The sequence below is a fragment of the Rousettus aegyptiacus genome, unplaced genomic scaffold, assembly GCF_014176215.1.
Source record: "Rousettus aegyptiacus isolate mRouAeg1 unplaced genomic scaffold, mRouAeg1.p scaffold_m13_p_10, whole genome shotgun sequence".
NCBI lineage: Eukaryota > Metazoa > Chordata > Mammalia > Chiroptera > Pteropodidae > Rousettus > Rousettus aegyptiacus.
The window spans coordinates 92,604,131-92,628,505 of record NW_023416285.1 but is presented as its reverse complement, the minus strand read 5'-3'; the positions used below and the strand labels follow the sequence as shown (position 1 = coordinate 92,628,505).

The following is a 24,375-nucleotide window of genomic DNA, read 5'->3' as shown; positions in this document are numbered from 1 at the left end:
TCACCGTTACAAGGCAGGTGCTAGTATTATGATCTCAGTTTTACAGCTGAAGAAGTGCAAAGGCACTGAACCTACTCACAGCGCATAGCTTGGGGGCAGCAGAGCCAGGGTTTGAGCACAGGCCATTTGTGGGGGAGGGGATCGCGAGTGGTACTAAGGGTGCATGGGAGTGACACCTGGTCCCGTCTTGGTGTTTCCCGAGGGTCACATACTGTGCACCACAGTGATTGACAGTCATCAAACCACATGATTTTAGGTTCCTGCCAGAGAGACATCATTGTTTCTTTCGGACTATGATGCCAGAAACCAGGCCTAATGGAGATGCCACAGGCGTAGGAGCCCCACTTTACAGACAGAGACACAGGCTCAGTAAGTCAGTGGCTTGCCCAAGGTGACATAGTAGGTTAGAGTTGTTTTCAGGAAAGTTCACGTGAGTTGGGTGCTCCGTCCACGCACTTGCCGGTTACCATCAAGAAGATAAGTAGTCGTCAGATAAACCTGTGATTTTCCTGGCTTAGTATTATTTGGGGATAAATCTGTCATTTGTCAGATAGCTGCATAACAAGCAGTTTAGTCAACACTAGCACCTCCGTCTCTCCAGAACTGGCACAAATGTGGCATCATCCCTGTTGGACCTGCAGGCTCAGCCAGAGAGCCAGGCAGGCGGGGCATGTGGGGACTGCAGTTGCCCTTCCACGGGCTGCAGGTGCATGCAGCTCAAAGGGACAGTCGTGAGGAAGCCTGCGGACCCACGGTTGTGGGAGTCGGTCCAGCCCTGCCATTGCTTTGTCTCCTAGTGACTGAAGTCAGCTGACAACACTGAAAAGAAAGTCACTTGCGTAGCGCCGACTCGGATACGACCCATAGTTTACGGTCTTGTCAAACAGCAGCCTTCCAGGTGCCCAGATACTTTTTAAGATGTGTTTGTGTTCAATAAAGAAGTGAAACGCTGTTGCAAAGTTAACTCTCATATGTATTCAAAGGTATAGATGCTACAGATGAATCATCCAGGGTTTAATATGTGATTCACTCTTCTCGTCCAGCTGACATAGACCAGTGTGTGTGTGTGTCTGTGTCTGTGTGTCTGTGTGTCTGTGTGTCTGTGTCTGTGTCTATGTGCACGTGCACAGGTACGTGTGTGATAAACGATTCGACTCCCACTCCCATCACCGATTTTAGGTAACTCTTGCTATGGGCGCATCCTCAGCTATGCTATCTTCATCCTTTCCTTCAGCCTTTTAAGTACAGTTTTTAAGAAGTTGCCTCATTAGGCAAGGTTAAACAGTAGGAGATATTTATGTACAGCCTCTCCCTGTTATTAATACTTCATGTAAAGGTAGCTGATTACAGTCACCAGTCCCCCACAATTGCTCAAATATAAATATGAGTTCATGATAACAATTATATTATTATCTTCTTTTTGTATGAAACATTGACTGAAATTGACTAGGGACAAATGAAAACGTGGGCATGGCACACTCCTCAGACCCTGTCCCCTGCCATTGGTGTTTTGAGTTGAGACCTTGTCTGCCCTCACCAGTCCTTCTAGAAGATATCATGTAGTCAAGAGTCTCGTTTTCTATAGCTAAGATGATAACACTCAGAAGAAGAGAACTCTCTCCAAGAATGAGTCATCAGGTATTGAAAGTCAGGCGAAGTGCACATTCCAAATGATTTGATGATTTATAATATGACAACTGAGAATACAGTGGGTTCTGTAAAACTTTGTGGATGGGGTTGGGGTAGGACGTGGAGGTCATCAGATGATAAGTGTTTTTTGTGTAATTCCTTTAAATGTTTAATGGCATTCATTTTACATGTCTCCCATGGAAAGTCTTTTTAAACGTACATTTATAATTTGAGTTAAATATCACTTATTTTTCTCCTTGTTCTAGTAAATTATTACAACACAGTGATGGTGTTGGAAGTAGTATTGGTTCTAGAAGCACAAGATAAGACCGGGTAAAAGTTGGGCAGAATCAAAATATCGAGACACTGGATATGCTGTTGCTGTTGACCATTATTCCTGAACAGCGGGGATCAGGGATAAGTTAGGGCAGCTGACTTATGCACTGCTTAATTGGTGGTTTTTGGACTATAGATTTATTTTTTTTCATCCTCAGGTCTTGATCCACCATCAGATAATCAATTTGGTAGATTATAACTGGCTGTAAAAAATAGAAAATAATAATGTACCGTACTTAGTAAGAGTAAGAGAATGTTGTTCTGTGCAACTTTTATTTCACTTACCTGGACGTTGGTGTGTGTAATACGTGCTGGTTTAGGAAGACCAGTCCAGTCTTTGGTTGTGATCGTGGCTGTCCATTTCCATTTGGACAGCTACCCCAGGCAAGGTAAGTGAACAAAGGTCATTGCGTGTAACAGGAACTTAGGCCAGAATTCAGTTGTTCGGGGTTGAGACACACGTTCTGTCAGTGTCTTCAGAGTCGGACGTATGGTCTGTGCTGCTCCAAGGATGGTAGCATCTCCCCTCGCTGGAGGCGCCTGCGGGACACGGATGCTCCTATCAGCTGAACAGCTGGATTGATGGAAAGGAATGTTAGTTAGAACTGATTTCCTGATTTCAGCAGTAGTTGCCCATCTCGAAGGGGCACACTGTAATACTTCGCATCCTTATTTAGCCTTAGGTTTACAAAAGTCATTTCGTCTTGATCAGTTTGGGAAATTACAGCATCATCGTTCTGAACTGAAGAACCACAGTGCAGCGACGCAGATGTGGGTGTGCAAGGTGGAGAGATGTATTTTTCACTCATCTCTTCATTTATTCTTTAACACGAGCATTTTATATATTATTCTATAATACGAGTATTGTTTTTGAGCACCTACTATGTGCTGTGCTCTGGGAACACAAAGATGATAAGCTTGTTCCAGATGTAGATACACAACAGTGATTCTACACTATTGGCAAGCGCGAGAATAGAGAGAGACGTGTATGAAATTATCAGGGTTCGAAAGGAAGAGGGACTAACTGTGCAGTTTAGGAAGACATGACCCATCACTCAGTCTTCAAAATAAAACTCGACAGGCAAATAAGAGTTTTCCATCTGGAGAAAGAGGAGTTAGAGAGGGGGTGGGAGACATCTCCTGACTCCAGAACACAGCCTGGAATTTGCTTTGTTTAATTAGCACTTGATGAACTTTGAGTGTTAATTGCTTTTTTCTTTTAAAAACTGAATTCAGAAAAAAAATAATTCTAGTTATTCATAGTGCCAATTAGTGGAGGTCTGGCTAATTAAGGTTACACGATAACATTAGTGTGTCAGAAAACAAGATTATACTAATATGTTTTTGTTTTAACTATATTGAAACAGTTTTGTTTTATTTATTTTGGCTAGGGTAGAAATCGATCTGTGTAATTCTGATTTTGAGTTCTTCCTTAGAATCCAATTTGGCATCTCATATCCTCTTCCCGGCAAGAATTTAAAGTGATCCTAGGGGTCAAATAAAGCATGGGTGGGAGAGAAAACAGCCAAAGCCTGCAGAGGAAGACAGGAAGTGTCTGCTGGAGCATGTCAGTCAGCGGAAGTGGAATGGGGCACGGTCAGAAAATAGGGATGCTGAAGAGTGACTTGACCAGCATCAGGGATGCCAGAACGCAGAGAGCAAAGGTCAGCACAGTTCGTTCAGCGTTACGGTTTCCTGTCTCTAACCTCTCTCTCCGGTACGAGGAGCACAGGTAAATGGCATAGCACAGAGCACGGTTCTCACTGACCTGCCTCCAAGGTCCAGGTTCGAACCGCTTTGAGTCTCCATCCTTAGCTGTAGAATTAGCCACAGAACGACTCCCTTGAAGTCATTTTTTTTTTTTTTGGTGAGGTTTCCTAAGGATTTATATCTGCTTAGCTCAGTAAATGGTCTTCCTCTCCCCTATCCTCCTACCCCACATATAATCCTATGCGAGTCTTTGACTAGGAGTTATCAAAGTAACATTGTCATTGCAATGCCCAGGACACACATTGTACTTAGTTTATCCTCTCCTCTCTAAAATCCAGAATATGTTTCTCCAGCAGAGTAAATGTAGCACAAATCGTGCATCGTTTTCGCTGTGATCTGAATGGCCCACCCCATAGTTCCATGTGTGAGCCATCTGCATTCCGCCCCCTGTGATGCCACGCTGACAGCGTGCTCCTGGTCTGAGCCGGGTGTGGGTCCGTACTGTGTCATCGAAGATCCGGACCGTGGGGTGCTGGCAGGGAGATACGGAGTAGGGCAAAGCGTCTGACTCCATCCAGAGACCAGAAAACTCTAGGAAGGTTGACAGATCGGCGCTGCATATTTACTCTCCTTCTTTTCTGCCCGATTCCTGATCCCAGTTAGATCTCAGTGTAGAATAACAAACCTATGATCAAAGTAGCATAAACGCAATTTGTTTTTTTGTTAAACTCTCTGGTATACTTTTGGTATTTGTTTCTCTAAAATCTTTAGATGACCTTGGCAAAGAATTGGTGATCTTTTCCTTTGCCTATAATTTGAAAGAATTTGTGTATCTCTTTAATAGCACCAATTTCCCCTAATTGTTTTAAAGATATTAGCTTCCAAGACTGTTTTATCTTAACAGGGCTGTATACAGTTGGGCCGTTCACCTCTTTTCATCTCTGTTGTACAAAGCGAGTTTACATATGGTTTTACTAATCTAGGATATTATTGAGTGTTAAATGTAGATGACTCGTTTGATGTCCTGGAGCTTATTCTAAATGACGCCAATGATATTTTAGGGTGCCGAAGTTCCCCAGTCACACAGTAAAAGATGCGCTGGAATCCACACCCCATACTTCAAAGTGAATTTTCTCCCGTCCCTCTCCATTCCTGCGGGAGTTTCTTATGCAGCACTGACCCACCAAACATTTGGTTCTTGGAAATGACGACAGATGACTGCATTCTACGTACCACTGCATACAGATGCTCATTCTCTGAAAAAACCCGTGTGCTAAAGTGTGTCAGGCCGTGATGTCCGGTTGAGATGCCGATTGTGGGAAAGGTTTCTTTTAATTGCATGGGGAAAAGTCGTTGGTTCATGGCTCTAGGATTCTGTGAAATCTTAGAGTGAATTCTTCTCTCCCCTTTCAATCCTAAAGCAAACTCAACACCCACAGGCAGATGGAGAGTAACAACTTGTGTCACATAATTAGTTCACAATATTATAGTAAAAAAAAAAAATCTTTGGAGAGCAGAGCTGGCTGGGTCCTAGGCTTCTCCTTGTGGCCTCACCAGGCCACCCAGTGGCTATACAAACCTTTGAGTGACTTCTTTGGCCGATCTGTGGCATTTTCTTTATTGCCGTCAGAGCTATATCAGAGCTAATCAGAAAACCTAGGAGATGATTAAGTTTGAAACTTATCTGCAATTTTGAAGTGATTGTCAGAAACTCTAGACAATATGAAAATAGTATGAAACTTTAGGAGTGAAAATCAAATCTTTACTTTTTAGTAGTTGTGGCCCCTTGAACAAGTTACTCAGCTTCCGCGTGGAGGTTTCCTCTACTTAAAGTCACTTAGGGCCCGGCTCGCCTTGCTCAGGTGTTGTAAGAAGCAAAAGGAATAACTAAAGTACACATGCTTCAGAGTATAAAACTGAATACCTGGTCACCCGAGCCTGCAAACACTGCAGGTCTCCCGTGCACCAGGCATAACAAAACGACAGGATGAGGGCAGGCGGGAGCGGAGGCTGCAGACGCTGAGCCGCTTTGGGGACTGGGATGAATTTCGTCGTCAGCCCTGCCTGTGTTCTGTATCCTCAGGGTTTGGGGTGGGGGGGCGGGGTGATGCTGAATTCATGGGTGCCCTGGAGATCTGAACCAAACCAGGATTCAACTCCAGATATGCGTGTCATTAAGAGATTTGAAAGGCAGGAGGAGCCTTGGAAGACTGAAGCCAGGAGGGCTAATGAGGGCTGCCGAGGAGGCTGCTGGAAGCTGCCTGACCTTCGGTGTGAAACTGAGCTGTGGGGACAGGAGCTGGGGGGAGGTGCCACTCTGAGCAGCATCCAGGTTGGTGGAGTTGCCAAGAGAGCAGCCCTGACTCTGGGGGCTTGAATGGCGGTGGCAGAGAGGGAGGGGAGGGCTATATTGGGACAAGGCAGAAGCCCACCGCAGGCCTCCCTCACTGTCAGACCTTCCCCCCGGGTGAGTCACCCTGTCTGGGGGCGGATGAGAACCTGATTGCGGGGGCTCCGGGAAAGCCCACTGTAGCCTCCACAGTGACATAACTGGAAGTTAAAAAAAAAAAAAAAAAAAAAAAGACACCGAGGGTTGGAAAGACAGAATACACTGCAGCTGAGAAAATTCTTGGCTGAGAAAACGTGGGGAGAGTGCTAAGCCTGGCGTTGGAGGGGCTTTTTTCTTGTTTTTCTTGGTCAGAGGAGATGGGGACAAGGCAGGGACCGCTGTCCCCACCCTTCTGCACTTGTGGAAACAAATTGAGAAGAAGACTGTGCCATTCAATTAAGAGTCTGCGGAGGAAAAGTAAAGTATGAGGAATATAAAGGTTTGAATGCATTCTCAAATCTTAGGGAGATAAAAATATCCAGAACGGAGGCTGTAGCCTGAAGCGAAGAGTCTGCTAACTCGGAAGGGACATTGGGAGGATTTATGATCCAATCAGTTTCAAAATATTTCTACAGAGTATTGTCACTTTGTTATATGTAATTTAATTTTTTAGTGGCTGGCAGACTTTAGGCATATTTAATAGGACATTTTGAAGGAAAGGTTACTTTTGCAAGGAAGGAAGTCAGTAGGAAAGGAATTAAAGAAAGTGGACTAGATGCTCAGAATTTCTTGTTTTAAGTTCTGGTGATCATATTTACTTTTATTTTTTTAAATTTATTTTTGTTTTTAAGCTTGTCATGCTTACATAGAGACCACTTAAGGCACTTCCAAAAATAAAACAAAAGCACTAATCCTCAGTAGAGAAGAATTAAAGGAAGGGCCTCACACTGAGTCAGGAGTCCTTTCTGAGTCTGCTCATTAATGAATCATTTTGGACACACAGATGATTTTACCTTCTTATCTAATAAAAAAAAAATGCTACCTGATGGGTACCAGTCATAGGGTGGCTGGGATTTTCAATATTTTCTTGATCTGTTTATGTGATTACATGATTATTTCTGAGGCTAGCCAAACTGAACTAATTTCTGTTGCATTGTCTTTCTTTTCTGTGAAACCGTCAACCCCTATTACAGGGAATCGATGGCTTCGGTCACCTCTTCGAGGTCTCATCCCAAATGTAAAAGCAGACACCTTTATTATTTGATTTAATAAAATTTAGAATACCTAAGATCATGCACTCTGACCATTGAAAATAAAAATGTTAAAGGCAACTCTTGTAGATTTTGAATTTGCATCAGCAGCACCTTGCATTTGTAGCGTTGTTTTATTTTCTCAAAGAGCTTACCCTTTTATCATTCTGTAGCCCCTACTGCTGACTCTCTGCCCCCTCTTTGTATGATAGACAGGGAAATATCATTCTCATTTTAAAGCGTAAATTATTCAAGGCCTACAACCCTTGAGCTATTTAGCAAAAAGACAAGTTGCAATCCCCAGGCTTCCTGGTTCTTAATTAAGGATTTATGCCATTAAAACCAGCCTAGGGCAACTGCTATCTGTCTGTCTGCTTGTGTGTCGGGTTTGGGTTCACTTTCATCTTATTGATGGTTCAAGGCAAGGGGCTGTCTCCTCATCTGACTTCAGTATCTTGTGAAAATCCAATTTGGCTTTAGGAGTATTTCAGTATATCACAAAATGACCTCATCTCTCTCTCCCTTCATTTGTTTGTCCATTCATTCCTTAGTTCATTCCTTCTTTCCACAGCCAACCACCATGGGAAATGCTGAAGATTTTATATGTATACAATAAACTACACACACACACACACACACACACACACACACACACACACACACACACGATAGTATCATTGCCCTTCTTATAATCCAAAAGGGGGAAAAATAGAAACAGATTATTGCACTGACATTCTGTCTTCTGGAATTCGAATATATGTATCCTCAAAAAGATAAATCTTTTAAGGTAGGCTAACTCATTAAAAGGCTTACAAAGAATTGGAATGCCTTAGTCAGATTTCTTTGCTGCCTTATATTGTTAATCACTCTATATCCAATTTTAGACATGGGCTAATTTGAGATCCTACTTTCTTCATCATTTGATTTGGTCAGTTAGAAAGGGATGGGGGCAAGGGCAAAGATATAATCCTAATCTCAAGATTTCTGTGAGGGGTGGTGTGAAATCATCCATTTTCTGCGGAAGGTGGCATCGGAGTCGACATCTGGTGGCGGGTCCCCAGGCTTATGAGCGTCTCTGAGCACAAGCCCTGAGAAGACTCAAGTGTTGCATAGAAAGGTGACTTGCTTATAGGCTCAGAGAGATCCACCCATCATTCTTCATTTAGTAAGCATTTATCCTTGGAACAGGAACTCCTTAGTGTCTTATAGTTGCTATTCATTGGAAAGACAGTTGTTGAGGTCATTGTAGAAACATTTATCCCTGGGATAATAGCACAGAGTTATCAGTAGCTGACATGGCTTCTGAGTGGTAGTTTTCAGACTTGTCCCTAGTGTGCTAAGATAAGCTGCGGGTCTAGGGTCAGGAGAGGGGGTAAGGGAGGACCCCAGTGGCTAAGCACCTGCCCTCCATCCTGCTGCCTGCCCAGCCGTAACCGATAGGCATTCGGAAGAGATCAGTGGTGGTCTCCTTGTGGGGAATAAAACATTAGATATGGAGAAGCTCCAAGTTCTTGCTTTGTTTTATTTTGTATAAGCCCCTCACGGGCTGCACGTATCCTGTCTGGAGAGGGATGGCGAAAACGTAGAGTTTGAAATTCTTCTATCGATTGCATCTTCTGTTAGCATTCTAAGGTTGGCCTGTGTGGCAGAGGCTGGCTAGCTATTCATCAGTCCCATCTCCTTTTCTTCCTGGGCACAGTGATAAATTGTATTTTCCAGTTAATCCTGCATCTAGCTTTAGGCACATAATTATGTTTCGGCCAATGGAAAGTGAGTAGAAATGACATGTGCCACCTCCAAGCCCAGTCCATCAGACCCTCCTTTGCAAAGTCCTTTGTAAACTCTTTCTCCTTCTGCTGGACTGATGGAGGTGCATACCCTTCCTGTTAAAGAAAACGGAACGACTTGAAGGAAAGATCGTGGGTCCTGGGAGGAGAGCAATGTCTGTGAGCACTTGAACTTGTGTGCACAAGATATAAATTTTTACCACATTGGAGCCATTGTACATTTTGGGGTTTGTTCGTTACAGTAGACTTCATCATCATAGTTTTATCCTCATTAGAGAATAGAATCTCCAGGAAGCCCTCAAAAATTCCAAGAACAACAGAAGTTTTGCACTTAAGGGCTAGAAATATCCCTCAGTGGATGATGACGTCTGTGTGGGAGCATCATGGATGATCAGCTCCCAATACGACTCAGCAAGGCCACATTCGCAAGGGCTTTCCTCCTCCACCCCCTGTCCCCCAGCGAGAAGGCATTGGTATCCGTGGGGATGCTGTTCGAGGCTCCCATTAGGAGACTCGGAGACACCCACATGGTACAGGGTGGCAGAACAGTGGTGATTCAGAGAACCACCTCTGAGTCACACTGCATGGGTCTGGACCTCAGCTCTGCCACGTAACTGACTTCGAGCAAATCACTTAACTTCTTCGTACCTTAGTTTCCTCTCTTTAAAATATGATAATAGTATTTATCTTGCTGATTATTGTGAGGCTTAAAGGAAACACTATGTAAGTACTTAGAACAGTATCATAATTTTTTGAAGAAATACTAGCTGTTGTCATTTGTAACTAACCAATTCAAAGACACTCAGATGCTTCTTTAACTTTCCCACTTCGAACCCAAGGTGTATTTCTGCAGAGTATACCCGGACACAATAGCTGGGTCCAGATGGAGTGACATCAGTTTCTACTATAAATAGCAGTGTTGTACCACCTCCAGCAGAATAATTTGGACAGTCTTTTGACATCTTTCTGTAGTTGGGCTGTAGTCATTCATTCCATACATGTTCGTTGAGCACCTGTTATGTACTACGCACTACAGTAGCTGTGGAAGACACGGGGCCGGCAGATCAGTGGGAGAAGCAGAAACAGACAGGTTCTTCTGATCAGTATGACAGCTCTTGATTTTGTCCATAAAGGTTGTTAGCTCCTCGGACTTTGGTGGGGGACCAGAGACTCAGGCTTTTTCGGGCTCAGGTCTGTGAGTCGTGAGGCAGAGGGTAGAACAGTGCATGGCTGGCAGTTCTTGGACCAAACCCCCTGCTGCTGCCCGGAGCGCCACCAAGCCTCAGCCAGGGAAAACAGAGTGCTCTGGGAGTCAGGACCCAGGCAGAGGGCGAGCTCGGAAGGAGCAGCACTGGTCCCTGAAGAGCAAGTCGCAGTCACACCACCCTGGCTCTAGCACAGTGGGGACCCACCGAGGTCCACGAGCACACCCAGCACGCTGAGTCATCCCAGCCCCTGTGTGTTTGACGTTTGAGCAATCGCAGTTGAGTGTCCATCACCTCATTCAGGCTGCAGCATGGACTTCTGTTTGGTGGGCTGTGCTTGTGTATATATTGCTTCTTTGATTCATCATGAAATCAAAATCCATCTCCCACATAAACCTGTTGGATAGAACTCCCAATCATGAAAGCCTGTTCTCTTTTTTATTCTCTTTCTCTTTGTTTTAATTTCAGCTTAATACAATCTAATGGCTGTGTGATTCCAGGAACAGTTGGTTTCTGGCTAAAAGCAAAATTTCCTGTTTTAGTCACTTAAGGTGAGGTGGCAAGAACTTGCTTCGGAGGAGTCAAGACCTGTTTGCCACTGGACAGTAAGAGGGCACTGGAACAGAGGCGCCACCTGCAGGGCCGAGGGAGGAACACACACAGCTGAGAAAATTCAAACCTTGCTTTGCAGAAAAGGAAAAGGAAAAAAGGAAGAAAGGTAGTCCCTCCAATATAGAAAGCAAAGAACTCGGCAGGATCACTTGCAGATACATGTGCATGAGGACACATCCTCGCAAGATTTTGGACACAACCCTTTCAATGCTGCCTTTTGAAGTTTCAGAAAGGTTGTGTTTTTATTTTTTATTTTTTTCTGTTTTTCAGAGTGTGGAGGGTCTTAAATCTCCACACCATCCCACCCCAGAGCTCTTGCTGCCTAATGCTACTGCTGCCTCGTCTTTTAATAAAAAGCAGTGCTAGGCGAAGCGGTCTTTGCTCTGGTGAGATGAAGGGAATGTCGCAGCCCAGTGCTGGGATGCGGCAGGGAGGGGCGTTCCCGCCTCCACCCACAGGCTTCCCTCTGTTCTGGTGTCTCTCCCGAACAGCAGACCCACACATCTGGCCCACCTGCGCGCGCCCACCTCCGCCTGCAGAAGCAACAGTGGCAGTCTAGAATTAAGGGAACAGTGACAACGAAGTTTGTCAAACGTTGTTTTCCGTATGGTGTCAGAAGTAAGCTGGTCCGGAATAAAGTTCTACCAGAATTCTTCAGTTTTAATGTTCACTTACTAATGTTTAACACGCCTTTCTGGGGCAGACCTGATTTCGGTTGTCCTGCGCGCCATGCATCTGAGCACGTTTTGCATGTTCTCAGCCGCATGTCGGCTGCTCTTCTTTTAGCTTTGTTTATTGTTGCTTTCAAGGGGCAAAGTGGGGTTCGTTTCTCTGATTTCTGCATTTTGTCAGCACCTGTCTGATGAGCATCCACTGTTGTACCAGGAACAGGAGACACAACGGACGTAGAAGGTGCTTTTAAGAGTTTCACCATGATGCCCAGGAGCCGGGGTTTACTTGCGTCCTAAAGAATGCCTCACTCTTCTCACCAGAAGCTGCTCGGAGCCAGTGGGAACTGACATTTCTTGAAGCATCATAGTGTCGCGGTCATTGTGGCAGAATCAGGGATGTTAAGATGTAGCTTTTTTTGTCCTTAGAGTGCTTGCAGTCAAGTGGAGGACATGGGCTAGGATAGGCACACACATAAATGTAATCCAGATCCAGCCAGGACCAAGATTTGCCGTGAGCAGAGGTCTGTGGGGCAAAGAAGGGGAAGGTTCAGCCGTGGGGTATTTTGACCACGAGGATTCAAATGTGGTATTCCCTCCCTACTGCCCAGTGCGCACGCACCGTTACCGACACTAAGCAGAGAGAGGAAGGGCGCAGAGCCTAGAGCAGCAGGCCGGCGCTGTCCGCTTGACTCTTTGAGGAGCTTCCAAGACCACTCTCTATGAAAGGAGCAAGGCTTAATCGTGTGAAAAAAAAAATACAGTTCCTAATGGAAAAGATCCTTTTGAAATCCCTGGAGGCATCAATCCTATTTCAGATCTCCTTCGGGCTTCCGTTCAGTGGGCGCCTCCTTTAAGAAACTCAATGGCAGGAGACTCATGAGAGACAACACAGGTTTCTCGTGCGTCTTGTTTTGATTCGGAAGTTGGTTGAAATGTGGCATGTGGTTAACTTTGTTCTCCAGAATTCCAGGGGCGCCCGTGGCCAGTAACTTCTCACAGCAGTGACATTTGAGGGCCGCGTCTTCTGTGTTGGCACAGCAGATGCACATGTACCTGCTGCTGTTGGTTAAAAATAACAGCCATGGGGGGATGTAGACTTGAATCAACATTCGCGGAGATCAGAGTAGGGAGAAAGGAAGACAGGATGTTTGGGCCATCCTCGTGCTTGAAATTTGTTCTGCTGCAGACTCTCGCTAGGATTGGGGAAGACCTGGAAAGGTCAGCTGCTCACTTAAGGGGCCCCCAAGGAGTGGCATTGGCCTGGCTGGCTGGATTAATGCCCCCAGTCCACAGTCTAGACCTCGGCTGATTTCTCAACACATCAGTGGTCGATCTTTCGGTCAGAACAGAATCCCATAAGCAATGGAAGGAGAATGCCAATTTTATTAATTTATAATGAGATATATAATTGTCCAGTATGCTCATGTTTGCTGAGCAGCATATTCTTTCCCTTTAGGCAAAAATCTCTGAAAAGGCAACCTATCATTAGAAGATTGCTGGGATCTAGGCAAACCGAGCAAGTGCTAGAGGGAGATTATTTTAATGGCTGCTACCATCCAGCTGTGATAGACAGCCTGACATCTTCACCTCTGCTACGGGCACAGTCCTGCCACAGTTCATGCTCGTGGTCCCTGCCCAGGGCTCTGCCGCCCCTGACAGCACTGTGAGGTGCTGTTGGCCCTGGTGACAGTAGGCCTCTCTGACCCTCTTCTCTAGGCTTCCTTTGCTGACCAGCTCCCACCTGCACCCCCACAGGCATGTTCCCTCCTTAGAATGTTAATACAGACAGCCTTCGTACATAGTGTATTCCCCAAACATACACTCATGTGAAAAACTCGAACAATGCACTGACCTGTTTCTAAATCTAAACATGAAAAACAAAGTTTAAGCCTGTTGGAATAAAAAGTAGAATATCTTTGTAACCTCAGTGTAGAAAAGAATTTCTTAAACAAAATGCAAAAAGCACAAAGACCTAAGAAAAGATTGATATATTCACATCAAGATGTAAAATTTCTGTACTCCATAAGAGCATAAATAAGAGTAAAAGATAAGTCGCAGACTAGGAGAAAATATTTGTAACATATCGTAGGCAACAAGTAATCAATGTACAAATTATATAAAGAAATCCTACAAATGAAAGGACAAGTGGCCCAATAAAAATATAGGCAAAGGATATGAACAGGACTGAAAATATATAGTCAATGGATAAAGGAATGGATTAAAGATTGTGATCTATTCAGGCATGGAACAGTATACAAAATTAAAATAAATCATTTCTAGGTATGTATCCATGCGGACAGACCTTAAAATGTTGAATGAAGAATGCAAGTTCCAGTATTAGCGCTGTGCATAAAAGACAAAAAATACTATATATTATTTCTGGATACATAAGTGTAAAAAATTTTAAAACATGAACTGAAAAGTTACCACATTCATCATAATGTTTGCTTCTAGGAAGGGAGCAGAATAAGAACAGGGTTGAAGAGAGAACCAAGGGTACTTGAGTTTGATCTGTCATGTTGTATTTCTTTCATTAGAAGGAAATCTGAAGGAAAATGTTAAATTTGTTAAATCAGTGGTGAATACTAGAATGCTCATTATAATATTCTGTGTAATTTTCTGGATCTTTTAAACTTCTGAAAATTAAAGTAATAATAAAGTATTTTTGACCATGTTTTGAAACACTTTAATAGTAAAGAATTTAATCGGAGAGAAGAGGAGAATGAGTATACTTAACACAGAAATAGAACATGAGTTCAGTTCTGTTATAATACATCATATTTCTCATACACACCGTGCAATGCAAAATCTTGCCATAAAAACCACAGAGCCTCGTGGGAGAAATGGTAGTAGGCACACAGTACTCAAAAAGCACATCAGTGACATGTTAAAAAAAAAAGATCGGAACCTAATAAAAACAGCACATTTTATGCATGTTTAAATGATTAAGAAATAAATAAAACAATTATCTTAAAAACGACCTGAAATTTGCTGTGGAAGTGGATGTAAGGAAGACGGCAGGTCGTGAGTTATTGTGAGGTACTGGGAGGAAGGTTATCTGAAAACGGATGGGAAGTCGTAACAGCAGATGTGGGCAGGCGGGGTTCAGAACGCGGGACTCCGAGGTCGCTGGTAGATGCTTGAGGACGTGCGTGTGTGCATTGTGTGTATTCCTGCCCAGCTCATTTCTTTTCATTCCCCTAGTGCAGCGTTTCTCACCCTTGCCGCTACTGACATTTTGTGCTGGATAAGTCTGTGTCGTGGGGGAGAGCTGGCCGGCCCATTGTAAGAGATTTCTCAACATCGTTAGTCTCTACTCACTAGATGTAGCGACCTTCACCCCCCAAGTAATGACAGAAATATCTCTAGACATAAAATTGCTCTCTTATTTAAAACTGACCTAATGTTTCTCACTGACAAAACACATGTAAGCAAATGGGAAACTTTGTGGTGTTTTACTCCCTAATGTATCAAATTCTTTGGAATAAGTTCATGCTTTCGAAACAAGTGTAATAGCAAAAAAAAAAAAAAAAAAATCTTTCATTAAACTTTAAATAATGAATTTTTGATTTAAATGTGAAAGAATCATTTGAGTTTTAAAATATGAACTCTGTTCCATATTTAATACAAGTGATGAATATAAATTAAAAATAAAAGTTGAAATAAGATAAAATTTAATACCCAAAGAAAATAAACACATATACAATAACAATTGTAATTAAAACTAATTTAAAGAAAATAGTTCAATAGAAAGTGGAACGTATACTTAATGCTGTTAGAGTATTTTAAACTAACAAACATATGAGTTACATTCTTCTAGTTATGAACCTCAAAAAATGTTTTGGAATTTATCCAAGATAACCACAATGATAAATAAGCAAAAATGGTAAGGAATAAAAAAATGCCATTAATTTTAGAAATAGTCCAGTGACAATGCAAATTTCATATTCTTCAAATATTTGGTATGAATAATAGTTTAGGCGACATAGCTGTTTTTTTTTCTTAAAGGGTCTTTGTATTAGTTTCGTAAGTAATTTGAAAATCTACATTTTCATTTTCAACATTTATGGCAACTTTCTGATACATTTTACAGCCTATTTATACTCTAATAATGAATCATGTAGGCAGGAATGAGGAACTCTCAAGTGCTTTTCCTCATACATACCAGTGAAATGAATAGAATTAGGCTTTCATGTAAGGAACTGTGTTTTTCTTATGCCCTCCCCCCCAAATAATAATAATTTCCAGTAACTCGTTGGGAGCTGGGCAAGTTGGAGTTCTGGAAGCTTTAGGGGAAAAAAAGCTTATGACATGTATTGTCACAGCAGAACCTCCTCTTATTCAAGGCAATTATCTCAATATTTGAAGTGATCTTTCCTCCTTTCTGAGAGTAATACGTATCATACATTTTTAACATAAAAATTTTATTGCAGAAAAAGTCATTTTCAATATTCAAAGAAAAAGACACTGCTCTGAAACCATTAACAATTTTAGTGGAACATTGTAGACCTGAAAGAAAAGGTGTATTAAATTATTTTTACTGATCATGCTCAGGATTTGAATTTTTTTATATTTCTGAGCAAGAACTGTTTCTTCCCACCGTGTTCTGCTGCCTTTGTTACAAAGTAGGAGGAAGAGAGAAAGCTAATTGAACATTAAACATCATTTCAGTGAGCCACTAATTCATAATTTGTAATTATTAAATGTGAAAAATACAATCATGAAATAGAGTTTTTTAAAAACAACTTATTACTCATAGCCATTATTTACATTTTTTATCAGAGCAGGTAGAGAAAATAATATTAGAATTACTTTTAAGTACCCCCCCCCCCATTTTGGTTTGGTCGTATCTAAATTACACTATTTGGTTTTTATATGGCATAAGAATGTGTTTTGTCAACTCCAGTCTGTCTTGTGTCATTTCTCCAATGATAGTGCCCACAGGGCAGCAGTCTTGTGCCCAGAAGGATTTTAATTAGCAGGCACACAAGCCACCAGATGGCTCTCTAAGTTTTTTAAATCTCCACTTAGATAAATAAATTGACTTTCTCTGAAAAACTTACATGAATAAATTTTGAATAATGCCCTAAAGTCACAATATGAGCAGGTCTTCATAGTTTCAAGCTGAATTTATAGGTTCAGAGCTGTTGGGGCTTATTACACAAGATCCCCAAGACGGTTTTACTACACGCATTGTGACATATCGTCTTTGTTGGCTTTTCTTTGTAATCGTTTTTTTCATTCAAATTTGAAATGCCTCATACTTTTTCCTTTTCTCCCTTCTAGCCTTTCTCTATGGAATATACGATGCCTTAGGAGTTTCATAACTGGGCCTGACCCTCCCAACAGCATTAGGGGTTCACAGCCAGAGCAGAATGTAGAAGTGTATGTTGCTCACCTGACATCCGTGTTCTCTGCCAGCCTGGCCTACTTGCTGCCCATACTCTCATGATGGAGCATTTTCTTTCATGTCTGCAAAGGACTCTGAAACCCAGTGTTTGGGATGGATTCTTTAGTCAAGAGAAAACAGAGGAAAAGGATTATGGGATTGTTTTTCATGTAGTAAGAACACTTATTAATATGGGATCTACTTTCAATACATTTTTTAGTTAACAGTACAGTATTGCTAACTATAGACAATTCTTCAGCTGAATGAGCTCTAGCCTTTTGGTAACAGCCATTCTAACAGGTGTGACATGATATGTTATGGTGGTTTTGACTTGCATTTCCCTGATTATTAGTGATGTTGAGCACTTTTTCATATGCATATTGGCCATCTGTTTGTCTTCTTTGAAAAAATGTCTATTTAAGTCTTTTGTCCATTTTTTAACTGTTTTTTTTTTTATTATTATTATTAAGTTGCGGGAATTGCTCATATAGTTTGGATTTTAGCTCATCAGACATGTGGTTGAAAATACTTTCTTCCATCCTGTAGGCTGCCTTTTCATTCTGTTGATTGTTGCATTTGCCATGCAGAATTTTGGTTTGATGTAGTCCCACTCATTTGTTTTTGCTGTTGTCGCCTGAGCTGTTGGTGTCACGTCCAAGAAATTGTTGCCAAGACCAATGTCGAGGAGCTTCTGTGAGTTTCACAGTTTCAGGCCTTAAGTTTAAGATTTTTATTTTCAGTTGATTTTTGTGTACTTTTGCTCCAATGATAGTGCCCACAGGGGACCAGGTTTCCCAACAGCATTAGTTGAAGAGACCGTCCTTCCCCATTGTGTGTTCGCGTGGAGGATCAGCTGCCATGCTTGAGTAGGCTCATTTCCAGGCTCTTGATTCTGTTTCTTTGGTCTATATGTCTGTCTTTATGCCAATACCGTACTGGTAATTACTGTAGCTTTGTAATATATTTTGAAATCAGAAAGTGTGATGCATTCAACTTTGTTCTTTCTCAAGATTGCTTTTGCTATTTGAGGTCTGTCATCGTTTTATGTGAATTTTAGGAATGCTTTTTCTATTTCTGTAAAAAAAAAAATGCCATTGAGATTTCATTGGGAATTACATTGAATCTATAGATGGCTTTGGGTATATGGACATTTTAACATATTAGGTCTTCCAGTGCATGAACACAGCAAGTATTGAACCTCTCTGTTAATCCTACTATTCCTCCTTCAGCAAACAGTTTATATTTTTTAACAGCAAGTCTCTTTTACAGTTATCCCAAGGCAAAACCTGTATTTAACTCTCCATTGGCTGTTGTAGGGACTAGAGAGTAAATACTCATTTCAGCCTTTAGAGTTCTGTTCACTGGGAAGTGTGGCTGAGAAACCTACTTGGGAGAAAGATTTAGAGCAGATCTCAAATTTAGTACACGAAAGAATCACCTGGAAAGTTTGTTAAAGAAAGATCCCGTGCCCCTCCCCACCCCCTTCAGAGATTCTGATCCAGGAGCTCTGGTTGAGAAACGGCACATGGATTTTCATTTCAATAAGCTTCCATGTGATGCCAGTGCCGATGATGCAAGGACTACTTTTTGAGGAGTGAGACCTTCCAGAAGATGCTTCTAAGAGTTGTCATCAGCTCTAGGGAGGAATGCCTTTGTAGGTGAACAGCAGAGTGGTGCCACATTAAAACATTTGCCATCTTAAACACACATGATTTTACATGATTCGAGACTGATGACTTCAATTAGGATGTAAAGAACCCAACTTGGTCCATCTCCAAAATTCCAAGCAAAGAGTAACTCTTGGGGTAGCGATGAGAGAAGAAAAAGGACATTGGCACATCACCCAGGGAACGCTCCTGCTGGCTTTCTATCTTCACTCATGCCTAGGAGATGAGTGAGACACATCTCAAGACATCATCCCATTAATGACAGACGGATGCCTGTTGTTGAACATAGGGAGACACAGCGAGTGATGAGAAATGTGACAGGTCTCTGACCAGCCTCCTCCAATAAGTCACTTCAAGACATTCCTACTGCTCTTTCCACCCAACCGTTGCTTAAGGGCAATGAGACCCAAAGGTGGCATTTAAATAAGATGACTGGCTCTCAGCTAAAGTAAACACAGACCCATTATCCCAAGCCAGTGGCTGGCACAGAGCCCTGATTCTCTTAATAGAAGTTTGAAATGGAAATAGGAGTCTTTCAGGCCTTTTTTTTTTTTTTTGAGAATGAAACTGTGGATAAAATTTATCTTCTCTTGAATGGCCCTTAGGAATCCATAAGGATTCATATCTGAGGCTTTTCAAATCCATGGAAATCGGTGGTTGTTCCGGCAGGATAAGCCGGGGAGCCTCCTGGGTGTGCCAGCACCCTACAGTCTTTTCAGCCTTAGAAATAATTGTAGCCCAAGGATATATACATCGAGCCATGCACGTGAATAGTTCTTAGAAGCCAACAGCAGCACACCTATCTTCTGGAATTTATTAATTCATTCCACAGAGACCTTTGGTGAGGATTTGTGAGATGATGTAACATAGGGCCTGATCTGTGGGGCTCACCATCTTTGACCGAGGTGCCAATGTCTGTTACACAGATAACTGGAGACTGGTTAAACTATGCCGTGTGGCTAGCAGGTGCTGAGCTTCCCCAGTGTTCCTGGGAAGCATCAATGCCGAAGGGACCGGTGTCGCCAGGGGAGGTGCAGGTGCGTGCAGCCTGGAGGAGGGAGGATGCATCTGCCAGGCGTAACTGGGATCTTCCAGGCCAAGGGACGAGCGTCTGGGAAAGCATGGATATAGGGCCACGGGGGCAGGGACCATGTTGCATCGCCTGTAGTCTCGTTGCCTGCACCGGTTTCTGGCACATTTCATTCACTCAGGTAATTTGAGATCGACCCCAGTACATTTTCTCATCCTTGATAAGAGAGTAGTTTCTCTATATCTGGCTCCCTCCACATCCAGGCTATGAAAACACCTTCTAGAATGCCATATGGAGAAGAAAGGAATTGCATCAGAAGAGGTGTATTAGGCAGACATTTATGCACTGTTGGTGGAAGACCGCAATCTGGTGTTGGATGGCCCAGAGCTTCAAAGCTCAGTGTGTTCATTCATTCCTCCAAAAAACATTTTCTGAGAGTTTACTAGGTGACAGGCCCTTTCTAGGCATCAGGAATTCAGCAAGCAAAATAGGCAGGGACTATGCACTTTACAGAGCTCATTTTCTAGTAGAGAAAACCCCATTGTAATAGGTAAGCGCATGATCAAGGTGCTTCCCGAGAGTGATAAGCATTGCAAAGGTCTGATGGGAGCTGACTGGTGGGAGACGGTAGGTTTGGATGGGCCAGAGGCCTGCTTCCTGCTCGTTACGGACACAGCACTGGACTCCACACGTCACAGTTACCAAGTAGACCTGACGTTCTGTAACAGAAGGTTTTGGAGGAGTCCTTTAAGCCCCTCGCTGGTTTCTAAGTGCAATGGACTCTATAACGGGGGGACTCCGTCTTTCTGATCTCCAAGGCGCATTAGGAAATGCAAGTGGGGAAGCAGTTACTGGGCAAGTGGATTGCTCAGTACGAGCGGGAGTGAGAAATGGCGATGCCCAGGAGAGGGAAACCTGGAGCCAGGCAGGCTGAGAGCGGGGGGAGCTGGGGAAACTAAAGCCTCTGGTGACAGCTGGGCGAGGGAGGACTTTGGAGCGAGACCGCTGTCTCGGGAGGAGTCGCTTCTCTGCAGTTGCCCGTGCAGCGAGAGGTGAACCCCCTCCTCTGTGTTCCGAGTCTGCATTGCTCACTCAGGGCTTTCTACGGCTGGGTTCTTTTTGGTCATTTCAGTGAAGGGCTGTGTCCCGGGTGGTGGGGGGGACTAAGAAAATCTGATTGGGGACACGGGAACTGACAGGTCTGCAGGAGCAGTCGACACCCGGGTTCCACTTAAAAATCATCCCACAAGAGGTTTGAAATTAGCACAAATTATAAAGTCATCCCCTAAAAATAATAGAAATGTGTGTCCTCATCTGGAAGGTAGAGAAAGTTATTCTTCATGGAGGTGTCGCGAGGAATGTGTAGCCGAGCGCCTGGCACAGTGTAGCTGTTATGAACTACATGTTCGTTCCCACCGCCCAACAAATACATGGGCAAATGCGAGCCCCTGATGTGACGATGTTAGGAGGTGGGCCCTTCGCGGGGTAATCATTCCTGAGGGTGGGGCCCCGTCGTGGGATCGGTGCCCTTGTAAGGAGAGACACGTGAGCACTTGCTTCCTGACTCTGCTCCCCACCATGCAAGGACACGGCGAGAAGGCCGTCTGAGGACCAGGAAACCGGCTCTCACGGACTCCAGATCTGCCAGCAGCGTGATCGCGAACTCCCAGAACTCTGAGAACTTGTGCTTAAGCCACCCAGTCCGTGGTGTCTTGTTATAGAGGCTCGAACGGACTAGACAGTAGCCATTCTCTTCGACAAATGCTAGTTTCCTCTCCCACTCTCTACCATGGGACCAGGCCCAGGCCAACTCTAAGGGCTTCATCGATTTGAAATCGATGAAGCTGTAAGATTCCCTGCTCTTATTGAGGTTCCAGGATTCTGGCAGAAAGAAAAGAAATGTTATTAATGAAATGAACGCAATCTACTTCAAAACAAGTGAAAAATTAACAGAATAAACAGCTAAAAATACAACTTAATGGATAAGTGACAGAGTATCGAAAATCTTAATAGCTTTTCCCTAATGGCAGTGCGATAGGGAGAAGCCGTGTGGGCTGGAACTTGAGTGTGGGTGAAGAAAAGGGAGAAAGAAGAGCGTCTTAGAGTCTATGGCAGGAGAAAACAACATAAGCACAAGCATGGGGACAAGAACCAACGTGTGTGCTAAGGGACTAAAGCTTTCGTGGTTTCACGTTAAGGGTTTGCGCATGTACAGTCTCATTAGTGGGTCACACTTAACTGCTTTAGAATTTGTGATTATTTAGAAAGAGACAGCCTACAGTTTGGGAGAACAGAGATTTATTACGCGCTTGAACAGTCTAAGCAAGGGAATTGTGGAATTTTAGCCGTAAAAGGAAAAGGTGAAGTATGCACCACTCAGAGAGGTTAAGTAGCCTCCCTAACCTCACACAGCTGAGCAGTGACAGACCTGAATTAATTAAAGCCTAGGCTTTCTGGCATCATTTTCAGAGCATCTCCTCTCATCCCAGAAAGAAGGGGAAAGCTATCTACTGAAGGAAACAAGCTATTAAAAATAACACAGAGTATAAATGCATACAAACATACTGTAATTGCAATATGGCACAGGTAAACGTGCATTTTTGCTACTGTTTCTTTAAGCTCATCACTAATCAGTCCATATGTTAATGAAGTGAGACCTCTAAAGGCAGTGCAATTACTATATAAACTGAAAGTAAGTTTTTTCTATTAAAATACAACAGAAATTGTCATGTTTATGACCTTGCGGCAATTTTAGTATATATGAGCAGGTTTTTAAAATGTTTTTCTGGATTGGCTCATTTTGATCTTTGGTTGTCTTGTATCTTAAAGGCGTCAGTATACATGGAGAAGGGAAGGTGCGGCTTAGTGTTTGTGTTTGGGGCTTTAAGGGTCCCTGAGTTGTCAGGAGTAACACGAGGCAGGAGTTGTTGCTTCCTCCACGCTCTCATCTGCATTAGATTTATCACACCTGTAGCTCAGCATCTTCTGGTGTAAGAATAATGGAACGTGATTGCTGGACAAAGACGAAACTTTGCAAATCCGCTTAAAGAAGACAGTTGAATATACCCCTATCATAGACACTGTGAAAGGCTATTTGGGGAGGTGTTCATTTTTTAAAGAGCTTGACGCCAGGTAATTTGCTGCCTGGGATTTAAACATAGGAGATGCTCCTTCATGCTGTCCAGCCCTGCTTCTCTGGGCCTTCACTCGGGTCTAACCAGGTGACATAATATGTTCCATCTGTGTCCCAGCCGATGGCACCTGTGATGTTTGATGTAACCGTGGAAGTATTAGAGGCACATTCCCTTCCACTCATTATTCTTTCAAATATTTAAACATCTCAAATAATAATTAAAGATTTTTGTCTACTAATTTGCAACAGAAAAGCGGCCCCATCGTGTTTCTCTTTAGCCATGTGTTTTGGGGGAAGCTAGGGAGCCCTTCCGGCTGCCGTCCTCTGTCTGTGAAGTGAGCTGGCCGACCCCGGCCCGGCTTCTCACCAGAACGCCCACAGGCCCAAGTAAGACGATGCGTGTGACGGCGCTTAGTGGTGCCAGCCGCGGAGGCCCTCCCTGCTGTCAGGAGTCAGCATGTCCCTGTGGGCGAGCACAGCTGAATGCAGAACCAGGGTGTTTCCTTCCACAACCAAAAGAACATGAAAGCAGTCGTTTTAAAGAGGGAATGAAATGTAAACTCAACTCAGAGATAGTCATGCAAATATGATTTTTAAAATTTTTTTCAAAGACTGTTCAGCCAGAATAGTTAGTAATCAGACAGCCTTCGACAGCTTCCTTAAAAAGTCGTAAATACCCACTGGCAATGTCAAGGGATACAGCTTCTTTTCTCATCTTGGAATCCGGCAGGTAAGATTGATATCATAAGACATGTCTACCCCTGTTCTGGAGGGGAGGGAGGGGGAGGGATTCTGGAAAGGGTCAGACTTTCTTAGCAGGTGAGTCACCGCTGCACGGGGCCTCCTCCTACTTCACACATGTTCAGGCTCAAAACGGTTTTCATTGACGTCTGAGAACTTCCAGTGTCAGAGCTGTGCACTCAGAATGACGGCTGCCCTGGAGGCTCCCGGTCTCGTTCCACAGCCCAGGGACCAGAGCAGAGTGAAGCCATGCGCTGGACGCTGCCTCTACTTAAGCTCAGCGTCCTCTCGCCGCACAAAGAACCTTCTATCATTTGTTTCCCTCCAAATCCCATTGTTTTCATAGTGGATTTATAGGCAGCACTTAAATTTTTCTAAATAAAATAAGTACTAATTTTTCCACTCTCCCCACACATGGCAAACACATCAGAAAGGAATTCTCACAGCAGAACCTTTCTTATTTCATCTCTGTGCACATGCCATGTGCTTTTTCTAGCTAATGAATAGTTCTTTGGGAGTTTTACTTAGCCTATAAAATAGAATTGATGACATTTAGTGTTATAAAGGGAATACTAAAGTCAAATAGAAAACAGACTTGCATACTGTCAACTTTAATTAGATCCAGTTCTGCAGCAGAATGGAGAACCACGTCCCAGAAAACGGTTCTGCAGACGCCACACTCAGAACCTGTCACCATTGTTATTAGTAATTACCGTTAGACCGCCAACGTATAGAGCAAAGCCATGCTGAACACTGTATTATTCATTGTCCTCGCACCTGGTCTGTGATGGTTGTGGACGCAAAGACTTTGAGGGAGAAGCCACTTGCCTGCATGCTGGAGCTGGGTTTTGTTTTCATGACTCTCAGCTCCCAAACTTTATCTCGT

At 43.3% G+C, this 24,375-nt stretch overlaps 1 protein-coding gene across 5 annotated transcripts in view; it reads left to right on the top strand.

Moving 5' to 3' along the window:
- The window catches only part of CAMK1D (calcium/calmodulin dependent protein kinase ID), a 336,799-nt gene that overhangs the window by 230,845 nt on the left and 81,579 nt on the right, over positions 1-24,375 (top strand). Inside the window, exon 1 of one of the 5 annotated variants that reach the window (XM_036228184.1) lies at positions 20,281-23,478. The exons of the other annotated variants lie outside the window; for them this stretch is intronic. Coding sequence (XP_036084077.1) covers positions 23,435-23,478 — 44 coding nt within the window. The 5' untranslated portion in view covers positions 20,281-23,434. Of the gene's footprint in view, positions 1-20,280; positions 23,479-24,375 lie in introns of those variants that run through there. 5 annotated transcript variants of the gene reach the window in all.